The sequence below is a fragment of the Coenobita brevimanus genome, chromosome 59 (genome assembly GCF_032717465.1).
Source record: "Coenobita brevimanus isolate Jiangsu-jjx chromosome 59, ASM3271746v2, whole genome shotgun sequence".
NCBI classification, from domain to species: Eukaryota; Metazoa; Arthropoda; class Malacostraca; order Decapoda; family Coenobitidae; genus Coenobita; species Coenobita brevimanus.
In genome coordinates, this window is record NC_137012.1 from 25,021,859 (window position 1) to 25,037,380 (window position 15,522).

Genomic DNA, 15,522 nt, shown 5'->3' on the forward strand with positions numbered 1-15,522 from the left:
AATGAACCAGTACAGCAATGAAAACAAGGGAACAAGGTAGTCTGCCACCAGAGGGCAGGTTAATTGTGCTTGTCCACCACCAAGCTCCCCCTCCTTACCCCCACAAAACTGCCGATTTTTTTAGGTGGATGGATAGGAGATCTGAAACTTAGCCATCTCTCATGTCTTGCTGCATGTAATATTAGTATAGTTTATTCAGCTGTTACATGTATTGTTATGAGAATACATCTGCCTTCAGCTCAGCAAGAAATAATTATATTGGACATGTGGAGAGGATGGAGAATGAAAGACTGACTAAGAGGGTGTATGTAGGTGAGGTGGAGGGAGGGAGAGGGAGGGGTAGACTGAGGATGAGGTGGAGGGATGGAGTTGAGAGGTATATGAGGGAGGGGGGGGGTGAGTTGGGGGGAGGGGAGTCAAATGGTGGGTGACAGAGTGACTTGGAGGCGTTTTGTCTGCTGCCACCCTTTGCGGGATTAGGGCGTCGGGCTATAGATAGATAGAGATAGGCTTTAGCAGATTTCAGTAGAATGACCCCGCTGTGTAGAATTTTATTCCAAATATTTATCATCATCATGATCATCATCCAGACCTCCTTTCCCACCCTAGGGTAGGGTGAGGAGTAGCAACGTCTAGACAGCCCAAGTTTGCCCACTCCAGTGGGCCATGCATCCATTCATTAATGATTCAAGCCCCTAGAATCTTGGCTCTATCTGATACACCAAAAAGTTTCACCACATTCTCTAGCTTCATATAAACGTATCTGATAGAGTCAGTCTGAATGCTGTCATGTTAAAAAGGGGTGCCAAATGCCAGATCATGCACTTCTTCTCACAACGTTCATCGAGCGTCACCGACTTCCAGACCACTCTTCCTCACACACTCATCCACCATATCCCTCCACCTTCTCCTTGGCCTACCTCACCTCCTCACTCCTTCAGATTCGCCCAGCTATATCTTTTTCACCACCCTGTTGATATCCATTCTCTCCACATGACCATACCATCTCAGTACATCCTCTGCAATTCTGGTGTCCATAGACTTCCTCACTCCGTATCTTTCATGAATCACATTATTTCATATCCCATCCACTTTTTGTACTCCACATACATTCCTCAGCAGTCCCATCTCCATTGCTTTCACTCTTGACTTTCCATTTTCATGCCACACCATTGTATCACATCCTTATGTTAACGCTGGCACCAACACACCTTCAGGTAAGCCTTGTGCAGTGTAACACTCAAGCCTCAGTCTCTAATCAAGGCCTTCATATTATCACCAGCTATCATCCTTCTTTGTGTCACTCTACTTTCCACTTCCTTTGCACATTTTCCTCTCTTTTCTGTCACTGTACCCAGGTGTTTGAACACTCTCACCAATTCCAGTCTCTCTTCATTCACAGTAACATCGCACTGGGAGTCACCGTCTCTCACTGTTACCATCACTTTACTCTTTTCTACATTTCCTCTCAGGGCACGATGCTCACAGACATCTACAGAAGTCTGCGCTAGTCTACCAAGCTCTTGTCCGGTATTTGCAAGTAGGACTGTATCATCAGCATACAACAATTTTGAGATATTCCATCCATCACCATTCATTACCAATGCCATTCCACTCTCCATTAGTCGTGTTTTTACTTTTCTTGTCGCCCCATCCATATATATATATTGAACAACCATGGGGACATCACACAACCTTGTCGTACGCCCACATTGATCGTGAACCATTCACTTAGATGCTCATTTACCCTTACACATGCCTCACTACCATCATAAAATCTCTTGACACATGGCAGCTTACCATCGACACCGTACATTCGCAAAACCTTCCACAATCCTTCTCTGTCTGTTTTGTCGTATGCATTTTTCAGATCCATAAATGCCATAAACACCTTATAGTCCATCTCACAAGCCTTCTCCACTGTCTCTCACTGTAAATATTTTATCCACACATACTCTGCCACTCCTAAAGCCACCCTGTTCATCACTCACTAGGACTTCTGATATCTGTCTTACTTTTTCTGTAATAATTCTTCCATATACCTTCTCTACCACACCCAATAAACTTATGCCACAATACTTCTTGCACTCACTTCGCTCACCTTTATTTTTGTACAGGGGTACAATCACAACCTTTATCTACTCTGCTGGCACAGTTTCACTCCTCCATGCCTTCTTACACATCTCCATCAAGCACTTCATTCTTCTCTCTCCACTAGTGTACTCTGAATTGTCTTTGCATACACCTCATCAACCCCAGCTGCTTTCACATTTTTCAACTACTTCATGGCATTCTTCATATGTGTGAGTGTCCTGTTTCCTGGCACTGCATTCCTTCTCTGCATGCCCCCCAAACCAATCATGTTTACAGCTGCTCTGTTCTGTCTATTCCCATTCATCAGGCTTTCAAAATATTCTTTCCATCTGGTCTTTACTTCATCCCTATGGGTTAATAATCTACCGCCTGTATCCCTCACACTTTCAAATTTCTTTCCACTCTCACTTTTACATTTCCACACCTCTTTCCAGAATAACTTCTTATTTTCAGAGTAGTTTGCATTCGTTGTTTATCCTAGATCATCATTTACCTCCTTTTGTTTCCCCTTCACTAGTCATTCTACGTGCTTCTTGCTCTCAATATATTCAGTTCTTATTTTAACTGAACACCTGTTCTGTAACTACTCTAGCCATTTCTTCCTCTTTTCCTCCACTGCTCTCTTGATCTCTTCATCCCACTGTGCCGTACCTTTCTTCTTTGTTGTTACTCTTGCCACCCCACACCCCGCATTCCTAACTAAGCAGTCCCTTTGTGCATTCCACAGGCTGTCCAGATCCATTTCATTCCAGTTGACTGACTCCATCTCCTCCCGTACTTTGGCCCTGTACTCATCTGCCATTTCTTTGATCCTCACCTTCTTGACTTTCAGTTTTTCTCCCTGACTGCTCCTCTCTCTCCTGGTCCACCTCACTCCTCTCAGCTTGATCTTGCATACCACAATCATATGATCTGACAGACCTCTACATCGTCCTCTCATGGCCCTTATATCAGCAGCCATTCCCAGCATCGACCTCTCAATGAGAAAGTAATCAATCAGGTTCCTTTCAGCACAATCCCCGTTCCGTCTATACCATGTACATTTATGTGCATCTTTGTGTTTGAAATATGAGTTTCATATACACAACCTCCTTTCCTGACACATATTCTTCAGTCGCATCTCATTATCATTTTCTCCTGGTATTTCATTACAACCCATTATGTCAGTTTCAGGACCAATGCCTACTGTTTCATTGATATTGCCCATTACAATCACTTTATAGCTCCTGGGCATTTCTCCCACTGCTTCATCCAGCTCATCCCAAAACCTGTCTTTCTTTCTCTCACTCCTGTCATCACATGGTGCATACGCTACAATCACTGCCACTTTCACCTTCTGAAACTTGAACTTGACATACATACATCTCGAGCTGATGCATTTGTAATCTCTCATTCCACTCTGCCACACTTCATTCATCAACAAAGCAACTCTTCCTTGCATCTTCCTCGCCCATTCACACCAGATCTCATACATTTCACACCCTCCCACTCCTCCACTTCACACCCTTTCATTTTTGTTTCACACAATGCCCTCATGGCATATCTCACACTCTTGAATACATTCACCACTTCCACCCTCTTGCTCTGCTCATTCACACCTTTCACATGCCATATGGCCATGTGAATCTGCCCATTTGGTTGGGGCCCTGGGCAGGTATTGGGCCCTCCCAGGCTCTCCGGAACTTTTGCCATGATTAAGTGATTTTGGATATTGGAAACTGGGGGACATTTAACCTGGGCAAGAACCTTGGTTATACAGTATGGTTACCACCCAGTATAGTAAATGGTTTCTTGGGTACAGGAAACCATTTGGCTTGTCACTCAGTGCAGAGACCTTACGGCATCCCTACATTGAGTGAGTAGTGCATGTTAGGTGCCCCCACCTACCACCTAATATTTATTCAAATATTTATTTATCTTCTAAATGATGTACTAAAATCTGATTAAGAGTGACAGGTTATATGACTACTAGCCTTAAAAGTCACACTCCTTCCTTGTATGTGGGGAGCCACATATCCACCCATCCTCATATCCACTCGACCCATCCAGCACTCACTCTTCCCAGCCACCTGGGCTACCCACCAAGCACAGTGATGTCGGCCATCCAGCCTGCCCACCCACAAATGCCACCCACCAAGCTCATCAAACAGTGCCACCCAACACATCTACCAACCCTGAACCCACCCACCTACCCAACCCACCAACCGAACCACTTACGCAGAACACCCTGGCCACACAACCTTTTCTGCCACCATGGCGACCCACTGTGTTACCACACACCCTGGCAACCCACACATTCCAATGACCCATCTTGCCCACCAACCACAATCACCCACCCTCCCCACCCAAGAATGCCACCCACCCTTCTCACCGAACAATGCCATCCATGACACCGACCCATCCAGTCTTCCCACCGTACCCACCTATCTCTCCTTGATTTCAGTGTAATTGCAGTGCTTTCTTGTTTAAAGCTGTGCGTGAGACACATTACGTCTTTTTCCAGTAACGATCCTCGTTCAATGCACGTAACTTGTGTGACGGAGCATATGGCTTATCAGAGTCTCTTACAAGATATCACAGGGTTACATTAGTAAGGTACTAGGATGCCTGTTTATGATATAAAGTTATGTTAGTTTTCTCCAATTCGTAAGCTGTGTATGGGAAAAATGTTAAAAAAAACGTCACATACGTTACTCCTGAAGTACAGTACTTCCACTTCAAGGTTGTGCTACAGTCTAACCGCAAAGCATATGTAATCAACCGTAGTGACAGTTACAACTCAAATAGATGCTATTTCAATAAAAAACAATGACAGCATTCCAAACATATATATACTTGGGTCAGTGATAAAAAGAAAATCACTAATTTCAGCGTGACTTTTTCTTCATTGACATGGTATGACATTTTTTAATCCCTCACTTTCAGTAGACAGTTTATAAACTTTTTCTTTTCAGATTCATAAAATTCTGTGTTTAAGTTGATATATAATTTTTATATTATTGATCAGTTCCAAGATTGACACAAAAGGTTGACATTTTCATGGAATGACCCAGGAGGTAATTGATGATCTAGGAAGAAAAATGGATGCAAATTACTCAGAAAATAGGAAGTTATTCTGGAAAGAGGTTCAGAAATATAGAAGTGACAATGGAAAGAAATGTGAAAGTGTGAAGGATGTAAGTAGTAGATTATTAACCCTTAGACGCACCAATGATGGGCTGGCCTGTCATGCATTTGTCAACCTCTGACAGTATGACGAGTTTGCCCATCATCCGATGTAATCTCTAAGGAAATATTTTGGGAGTCGTCATTTTTGTTGGATGACGGGCAAAAGTGGGCGGAGCTATGCCTGCCAAGCTAGTGTATGCGTGCTCACTCGTTTTCCTCTGCTCAGTGTTGTGTGAGGTTGCTGACAGATTGGATGTACCCCTCTTGATCTCCCACAGAAAGTGCCTATTTCTCTGGATCTGTTGCATTTTTTTCCCAGAAAATTTTTGTGAATGTAGCTAAAAGTGAGTGTGTGAAGGCTAGCAAAATGCCTAAGGCAAAGAGGTCGTTGTTTAAAGGCAAAGATTCTGCTAATGTTCGCGGTGAGGAAGTGCCTGGCACCTCTGATTCAAGTGCATATGTACTGAGCAAGAGTTACGCGCCACAGCCAAAATTTACGTGCACCCCCCGACGTGAAAGGGTTAACCCTTGGAGATGAAGTAAGGACCAGATGGAAAGAATATTTTGAAAGTCTGATGAATGGGAATGGAGAGAGCAGAGTGGCTGTAAACATGATTGATTTTGGAGGTGTGCAGAGATGGAATGCAATGCCAGGAAACATGACACTCGCAGAAGTGAAGAATGCTGTGAAACAACTGAAAAATGGGAAAGTAGCTGGGGTTGATGAGGTGTATGTAGAGATGATTAAGTGTGGTGGAGAGAGGAGAATGAAGTACTTGTTGGAGATATGTAAGAAGGCATGGAGGAGTGAAACTGTGCCAGTAGAAGGGGAAAAGGCTGTGATTGTACCCCTGTGCGTGAAGTGAGTACAAGAATTATTGTGGCATAAGTTTATTGAGTGTTGTAGGGAAGGTGTATGGAAGAATTATTATAGAGAAAGTACTAATAAGAGAGAAATCAGAAGGCCTAGTGAGTGACGAACAGGGTGGCTTTAGGAGTGGCAGAGGATGTATGGATCATTTATTTGCAGTGAGACAGACGGTGAAGGCTTGTGAGAAGGACTATAAGGTGTTTAGGGCATTTATGGATTTGAAAAAAGTATACGGCAGAGTAAACGGAAAAGGACTGTGGATGGTTTTACACATGTATGGTGTAGATGGTAAGTAGCTAAATGCTGTTAAAGGTTTTTATGATGGTAGTGAAGCATGTGTGAGGGTAAATGGGCATCTTAGGTGAATGGTTCACAATCAGTTTTGACATGCAACAAGGTTGTGTGATGTCCCCATGGTTGTTTGATATATATATATATATATATATATATATATATATATGATGAGAGAACTAAAAACACGAGTAGTGGAGAGAGGGATGGCAATGGTGATGAATGGTCTATCTATCTATCTATTGCCAGACGCCTCAATCCCGTTTGGGGTGGCCACAAACAAATCGCCTCCAAGTCGCCCTGTCCCCTGCCATTTCACTGCCCTGCTCCCAACTCACACCCCCCTCTCTCATATACTTCTCCACCCCATCCCTCCATCTCATCCTCGGCCTCCCCTTCCCTCTTCCCCCCTCCACCTCACTCACATACACTCTCTTCGTCAGTCTTTCACCCTCCATCCTCTCCACATGGCCAAACCACCTCAGTGTGTTCCCCATAACGCTTCCTATCACTTCCACATCAACACCACAACGCTCCTTTATATCCTCATTCATCAGCCTGTCTCTCCATGTGACTCCACAGGCTCCTCTTAAATAACTCATTTCCACTGCTCTCACTCTTGACTTGTGTCCTTCCAACAACGTCCAAGCTTCACTTCCGTACATTAGAGTTGGTATCACAATACTGTCATGTAGTAACTTTTTCACTTCCATGCTCACTTCCCTGTTTCTTATCACTGCTTTCAAAGAACCAGCAACCTTTCTTCCCTGCTGTACCCTTTCAAGCACTTCACCCTCCAAACCTCCATCCTTACTCATCACACTACCCAAGTACTTAAACATACTCACATTTTCCAATTCCTCACCATCCAACCTCGCTGTACATTCACTGACTTCTCCTCTCTCAAAGACCATCACTTTACTCTTCCCTACATTCACCTTTAGATTCCGTTTCTTACACACTCTCCCAAACTCATCCACCAAGCCTTGCAGCTCCCCTTCGTCTTCACTCAACAACACAGTATCATCTACAAACAACAGTACAGGGAGTTTCCAAACATCTCACCAGGGCCACTCCAACATCCACTACCCTACCTTGTACCTCTTTTATTACCCCATCCATATACAGATTGAACAACCATGGAGACATGACACATCCCTGTTTCAACCCAACTTTCAAAGAGAAAAATTCACTTAGTTCACCATCCACACGCACTGCAGCCTTCGCACCATCGTACATACTCTTCACAGCATTCAACAACTTCCCATCTACTCCATAAATTCTTAACACTTTCCACAATCCTTGTCTATCCACCCTTTCATATGCTTTCTCCAAATCCATGAAAGCCGCATACAACTTCTTTCCCTTCTCTAGAAACTTTTCCACTAAAGATCTAAGAATGAATATCTGATCTACACAACCTCTTCCCTTCCTAAAGCCTCCCTGTTCGTCTCCAACTAATTTCTCTGTTCTTTCTCTAACTCTGTCAATAAGTATTCTACCATACACTTTTCCTATTATACTAAGAAGACAAATGCCCCTATGATGGTGATGGATGGAATATCTCAAATTTGATGTATGCTGATGATGCAGTACTACTTGCAAATACCAGACAGAAGCTTGGTAGAGTAGTGCAGAGTTTTGTAGATATCTGTGAGTACCGTGCCTTGAGAACAAATGTAGAAAAGAGTAAAGTGGTGGTTATAGAGAGAGAATGTGACTCTCAGTTTGATGTTACAGTGAATGGAGAGAGACTGGAATTGGTGAGAGTTCAAATACTTGGGTTCAGTGACAGAAAATATAGGAAAATGTGTAAAAGAAGTGGAAACTAGAGTACCACAAGGAAGGAAAGTAGCTGGTGCTATGAAGGCCTTGATAAGAACCAGAGGCTTTGGTGTTGCAGCTGTGCAAGGCTTACATGAAGGAGTGTTAGTGCCAATGTTAACATATGGATGTGAGACTATGGTGTTGCATGAAAATGAAAAGTTAAGAGTAAGAGCAGTGGAGATGGGACTGTTGAGGAATGTACTGTATGTGGAGTACAGAGAGTGGATAGGAGATGGAATAATGTGACTCATGAAAGATGCGGAGTGAAGAAGTCTGTGGACACAAGAATCGAAGAGAGTGTACTGAGATGGTATGGTCATGTGGAGAGAGTGGATGACCATAGAGTGGTTAAGAAGGTATACCTGAGCAAATTTGAAGGAGGGAGGAAGTGAGGTAGGCCAAGAAGAAGGTGGAGAGATGTGGTGGATGAGTACATGAGGAAGAGAGCTATGGTAGTTGGTGAGGCTAAAGGACTGACAAGAGATCGAGCTGGCTGGATGAATTTTGTGTGGAGAAGCACATGACCAGGGATTTGGCACCCCTTTTTAACATGACAGCATTCGGATTGACTCTATCAGATAGGTACACTATATGTGAAGCTACAGTACATTGTGAAACCTTTTGGCCTATCAGATGGAGCCAGGATTCTGTGGACTTGAATGGTGAGTAAATGGAAGCATGGCCCATTGAATTGGGCAGACTTTGGCTGTCTGGATGCTGCTACTCCTCACTCAGTCCTAGGGTAGGAGAGGAGGTCCAGATGATGATGATGATGATGATGAAATGTAAGTGTAATGAAAAGCGAGAAAAGTTATATATATGTGTGCACATGGTTAAGCCTCTGATGTAGATCCAGGATCCAGAGACTAGAAAGTTAACTGAATAAGTTTTGCCCATTTCAATGTGCATACAAATGACAGTTCTCCACCTCTCATTGTTTTACTTTTGCTTTCTGGACCTTAACTCATCCCATCTTTTGAACACCACCACCACAGTCATGTTGACCAGGGCTTGGTTCATGTCACATTTATTAGATGTTCAGAATGTCTTCTGTCTACTTCTTGTTAATAATGAGTAACCACATTTGTAAGTTCGTCTTTCATTCAGACATTTAATGTTCATATATATAAACTGTTTTTTTTTTTTTCCACTGTAATATTCATTACTGTTTGTTATTTGCCTTTCAGTCTGAGCTGGATAGTGCAATAAAACAGATGGAGGAGCGGATACAGCTCAAGAGTGGGAAGAAATGCTCACCCAATAGCAAGAAAGGGAAGCGGGAGCATCTCGATTCCTTCAGTAGTACTAGCAGTTCCAACCTCTGAGTGAAATTGGTGAATTGTGTTTGGAGCAGTGTGGAAAAAAAGTGTATAATGATTGGATAAATGTTAGATGAATGAGAGAAATATAGAAGAGAATGTGAGAATCTTAGTTCATAGGAATTATTTTTGTGAAGAAGTAAAAGTGGAATTCCCTTTATCGGTGAATAATTGTAGGCAATTAAGGGGAGACAACCATAGTGGATGTGCGAAAGAGATGGATGAGAAATGAACATGGCAGTTAGTGTGTTTTGAACTACTGGTCAGCAGTTATTGTTGCATAATAGTTTATGAATATGAAGAAATATGTTCACAGAAGTACAGGGAAGGAAGCAGTGTGACAATAATGAATGAAATATTTTTGATTAATGCTGAGAAGGACTGCGAACCTAAGATGTGTGACAATGATTTATGTAGTGATAGATATGACAGCTTTATAATTGTATTGACCATTGCCAGATGATCTGTGTAGTCATGGTGTATACCAGTGCAGGTATATCAAAGCACAGTTTGTCTTGCATCCTGGTAAATTATGAGCGTTCCAAAAAAGTAACTGTAATATCTCTCAAACTTCCATGGTAAAGTTGGTCAGGTGCAGGTGTACCCTTTTGACTCTAACTTGGCATAAAATTGCCATCTCTCAATCTTGTGAGTGCTGAGCAGTAATAACAGATTAAAACTAAAATATGATGATAGTCATGAAGAAGTGTTATGGAAATTTTGTATAGCTATTTTTCTGCCATTAAACAATGTAAAATAAGCAACAAAAGCAAAAATATGGGCCAAGGTAGATTAAAAAGAGTATAGTGGGATGTCATAACAGACAGGGGAATTATAAATAGGATTAACACAGTGCCAGTAAAGTATGTGAGAAAACAGCTCAGAGATCTCACATAGGTTGCTGCCAGTAATCCAGTATCAACTCTCCTGTTTTCATTGTTAGTGATATAGATATGTGTGGAGGCTGTCTGAGAAGGTAACATATGAATTGACAGTTGTGTGCTCTGAAACTGGACTTCCAAGATTGACAGTAACATCTTCAAATATCTGTGCCAATTATTTTTTTAAATTATTTAATGGTGCCTGTTATTGTGTAACTGTAGATTATTTATTTTTATCTTCATATTACCTTTCATGTGTTTCTTTGAAACATCAGATATGGCATTAGGGTAAAATGGGGTAGTTTCACCTTGACACCAGTAGTTCCAGTTCAGAGGCCTATAGCTCCGAAACTATTGCATGGATTCAGCTTCTGTTGGGCTTAGGTTTTAGAGGAATGCTAACCTAACTAGGTCATGTGAAATTATGATCCATTGTGCAAAAAAAGCTGCGTTGGAGAAATGAACTTATTTACCGAAATTTTTCAGCATTTATTGCATCAATAAAACCTGGGGGGGGGAATATATATTTATCCATTATTTACATGTTTCAGGTTAAAAGTGGTTTGGAACTGTTTGCATTGTTTACACACACACACACACACACACACACACACACACATGCATTCATGCATGCATGCATGTGCATGTGCACACACACACACACACACACACACACACACACACACACACACACACACACACACACACACACACACACACACACACACACACACACACACACACACACACACACACACAACAGTACCCTGCCATGCACTCGTGCCATGGGGGTCCCCCCGACCAACTTATCAGCCATGAAACAGTTAGTGAAACAATGATGGATGCCAGTGATGTAAAGTTTGCCTAATGCATGGCATAGGCCCTACTGTATGGTAGCCTAGGCTACCTAAGCCTAGTTATAATCAGTTGTGTATGTTATATAGCGTGATATTATAACAATAATAACATCATCATCATCGTCATTTGGACCTCTTTTCCCACCCTGGGGCAGGGTGAGGAGTAGCTACATCCAGGCAGTCCAAGTTTGCCCAGTTCAATGGACCATGCTTCCATTCACTCATCATTCAAGCCCCTAGAATCTTGGCTCTGTCTGATACGTCAAAAACTTTCACCACGTTCTTAAGCTTCACATAAACATATCCAATAGTGTCAGTCCGAATGCTGTCACGTTAAAAAGAGGTGCCAAATCCCTGATCATGCACTTCATCTCGCAGCATTCATCCAGCCAGCTTGATCTCTTTCAGTCCCCCAGCCTCACCGACTTCCATATCTCTCTTCCTCATGCACTCATCCACCATATCCCTTCACCTTTTCCTTGGCCTACCTCACTTCCTCCCTCCTTCAAAGTTGCTCAGATATACTTATTTCACTATTATTATCCATTCTTTCCACATGACCATACCATCTCAGCACATTCCCTTCGATTCTTGTGTCCACAGACTTCCTTATTTTGCATCTTTCATGAATCACATTATTTCGTATACTATCCACTCTTTGTACTCCACATACATTCCTCAGAAGTCCCATCTCCACTGCTTTCACTTCTGACTTTTCATTTTCATGCCACACCATAGTCTCACATCCATATGTTACAATTGGCACTAACACTCCTTCATGTAAGCCTTGCACAGCTGCAACACTCAAGCCTCTGTTTCTTATAAAGACCTTCAAAGCAGCAGCTACCTTCCTTCCCTGTGCAACTCTACTTTCCACTTCTTTTGCACATTTTACTCTCATTTCTATCACTGTACCCAGGTATTTGAACTCTCTCACCAATTCCAGTCTCTCTCCATTCACAGTAACATCACACTGGGCATCACCATCCCTCTTGATTTCCATCACTATACTCTTTTCTGCATTCACTCTCAAGGCACGATGCTCACAGACATCAGCAAAACTCTGCACTAGTCTACCGAGCTCTTGTCCGGTACTTGCAAGTAGTACTGCATCATCAGCATACAACAAATTTGAGATGTTCCATCCATCACCATTCATTACCAATGCCATCTCTCTTTCCATTACTTGTGTTTTTACTTCTCTCATCACCCCATCCATATATATACTGTATATTGAACAACCATGGGGACACCGCACAACCTTGTCGCAAGCCCACACTGATCATAAACCATTCACTTAGATGCCCATTTATCCTTACACATGCTGCTACCAATATAATAACAGTAATATTAACAAGTAATTTACCAATAATAACAACAATTAAGTTGTGGCGGAATTACCTTGATGGGTGGGGTAATTTGCTTTTATTTTTTTTTTTTTTTTTTTTTTTTTTTTTTTTTTTTTAAATACAAGACAACTATAGGTTCTCTTTGGCAGAAGGACAGAATGTATAGATGAAACAGTAAAAATGTCAATGTTCCATATGTGGCAGTTTGTATTTAGCAAAAACCACCATTCATGGTGAAATTACCCCATTTTACCCTGTTTACTGTTGAAAAGAAAATAGGGGAGATGTAGTTCATATCAGCTGACCAGTAATCTGTAACTGGTTTTAGCATTTGTAGTGGTAGACAATCAAGGTAATGTAATGTCAAAAGGTAGACAACTTGATACATATGCATGTAACTGTGTTGTTTTATACATTTGAAAGTTTTTAACTTCATAATAAATGCACATTTTTATTAACTTGACTTTATATATACAGGTATAGCATTATGAAAAAGAAAGTATCTTTTAAAAATCTGGTTTCAAAATTGAAGTGCATGTTGTAAATTGTTCTCAGAACATATGTTGTTCTATTAATACTGTGGTTTTTTAAGTTCATATCCTGCATTTCTTTCTTTTTTCGTAAACTCCACAGGTGCTTCCTCACATGACTACATGCATATTGTGCTCTTTTTTATTCAATGCTGTTGAAGAGATGGAAAAGTAGTTTTATATCCATTATTGTACCATACAGTGCATGTATTAAAACTGAATATAATTGAGTAGTAAACTCTGTTTTATGCACAGATTATTCATTTTTTACAGACATTGAGCATAATAATTTACAGTCTTTAAAATATAATTGAAAAACATTTTGAATAATCAGCTTTATTTACATCTGTTTATTTACATTATTTAAATTTTGTAACAGTCTGAATTACATAATCTCTGTTTTATGCACAGATTATTCATTTTTTATAGACATTGAGCTTAATAATTTAGTCGTTAAAATATAATTGAAAAACATTTTGAATAATCAGCTTTATTTACATCCGTTTATTTACATTATTTAAATTTTGTAACAGTCTGAATTACATGTATGTTGATTTTTCAAAGTAGACTGTGATGGTCATTATAGTTTTTCATCATTCACTAATCAAAGACGGTAGTGAGGGAATTACTGTAGTGTCAGTTACTATATACTGTAAACAGGTTGCAGGTTTGCTAAGATTGTGAAGATCACTTATTGATTGGGTATGTAGTAGTAGAGAGCAGAGTGCATTTAGCATTGAAGGTCAGTGATGTATATCTGTGTATCGTATAGGGTGTTATGCACACAGAGATAGCTCAGCTGTCCCTGAGTTGTTTTTGATGGTTCTCTGGAAGACTGTAAGAGTAAATTACTGTAGTGGTCATAGTGACATATAAACTTTTATTGACGTTAGAGAAATAACTCTCTCTTAATGTACAGTAGTATCTGTAGATACAGTTTGGATAACTTCAGTGGCTCTTTGTTATACTGTAAGTTTCACTGTCATGTAATGTAACCTAGTTCTTATGATTTTTAAATATGAAGACATTGGGGCCATCATTATGCCTCATCCCTTATATCATAGTTTTAGAACTCTCACAGTAGTATCTGTAGATCCCAAGGTCTTCATTTATTGTTTTTTTTCTGCTTAATGCGCAAGGGAACATGAACTCGCAGGTAGAATAGTCTTACAAGAACTCTTATGAAGGTTCATGTGTAGACCTCGCATGGGATATAAATCTTTTTCATGTTTATTGAGTTGTGAGATAAATGTAAGTTGGAGTGATGGCAAACTAAGCAGCAGTCCCTTTGACCTCGTAGAACCCATCAGTGTTAGATCTCCTGTTTAGTTTCCACAGTCATTGTACCTGAATGTTCTGTCTTAGATTTGGGGCCATGATGTAATACAGTAGAGTTCCACTTATTCTAATACCTGTATACAGTGATTGTTCTTGTGTCCTTTTAGGCCATTTTAATTTTGGAAGCTAGTATAGTAGTCAAATAATTCTGATTCTTCATTTTCAAGGAAATTTCCTAACCATTCAATTATCAGTTTTTTTAGGCAGTACATAATCATAACTGTAACCTTGTTACTCTTAGAGAAATGACTGTATATTACCTGGAAATCAAATGTGGAAGATATAAAATTAGAGCCATTACCAGTGCTCTGTAAAATTGACCATACCTCCATTCTCTCCTCATTCAGACCGTCAAAGATCTGTGTTTCACCTCACAGGCAACAGCCATTCACACTAGGCATATTGTTCAGTTAAGTAAGTCACCCAAAACACTTGTGGGGTTGAAATGTTCTGTCAGCAGCTTAGTTAAAAACAGAAGAGGTACCGCTACAGCCCTTGTCATGTATATCACCATACATACCTAGTCCCAGCCAGTCCTGTTCATATCAGTTGTTTTACTTAACATTCATTTCTCACTTCTCAAGCTTTCGCATACCATATCAGAACATAATCTTACCCTTCATATCTCCTCCCATCCTGAAACTCTTTTACATGCAGTGTACCCATTTCACCACCTGACTCTATCCATTCCTTCTGCATGGCCACTCCATCAAAGTACACTTCCTATTACTGTATTAACGGTAGACCTCGCCTTATTTAACATCTTACTTTTTTTTTTTATTAATTATTTACTTACAGTATTTTTTTTATTTTTTTTTATTAATTATTTACTTACAGTATTTATTAATTTTTTTCCAACCCTTAACAGTCCCATGTCCACTGTTGTCTCTCTTCACTTTTCAAACTTATGTTATACCAAAGTCCCATACCCTTTGAGCTTGTTGACGTACTTTTTTTTTTTCCCTCCCCTTCTACTGCTTGCTATCATTAGACAAAT

At 40.6% G+C, this 15,522-nt stretch overlaps 1 protein-coding gene across 1 annotated transcript in view; it reads left to right on the forward strand.

Moving 5' to 3' along the window:
- The window catches only part of Jarid2 (Jumonji, AT rich interactive domain 2), a 137,029-nt gene extending 127,453 nt beyond the window's left edge, over positions 1 to 9,576 (forward strand). The window contains exon 25 of the mRNA XM_080274824.1: positions 9,439 to 9,576. Within this exon, the coding sequence (XP_080130950.1) occupies positions 9,439 to 9,576 (138 nt within the window). The remainder of the gene's footprint in view (positions 1 to 9,438) is intronic.
- Positions 9,577 to 15,522: the final 5,946 nt, after the last annotated feature.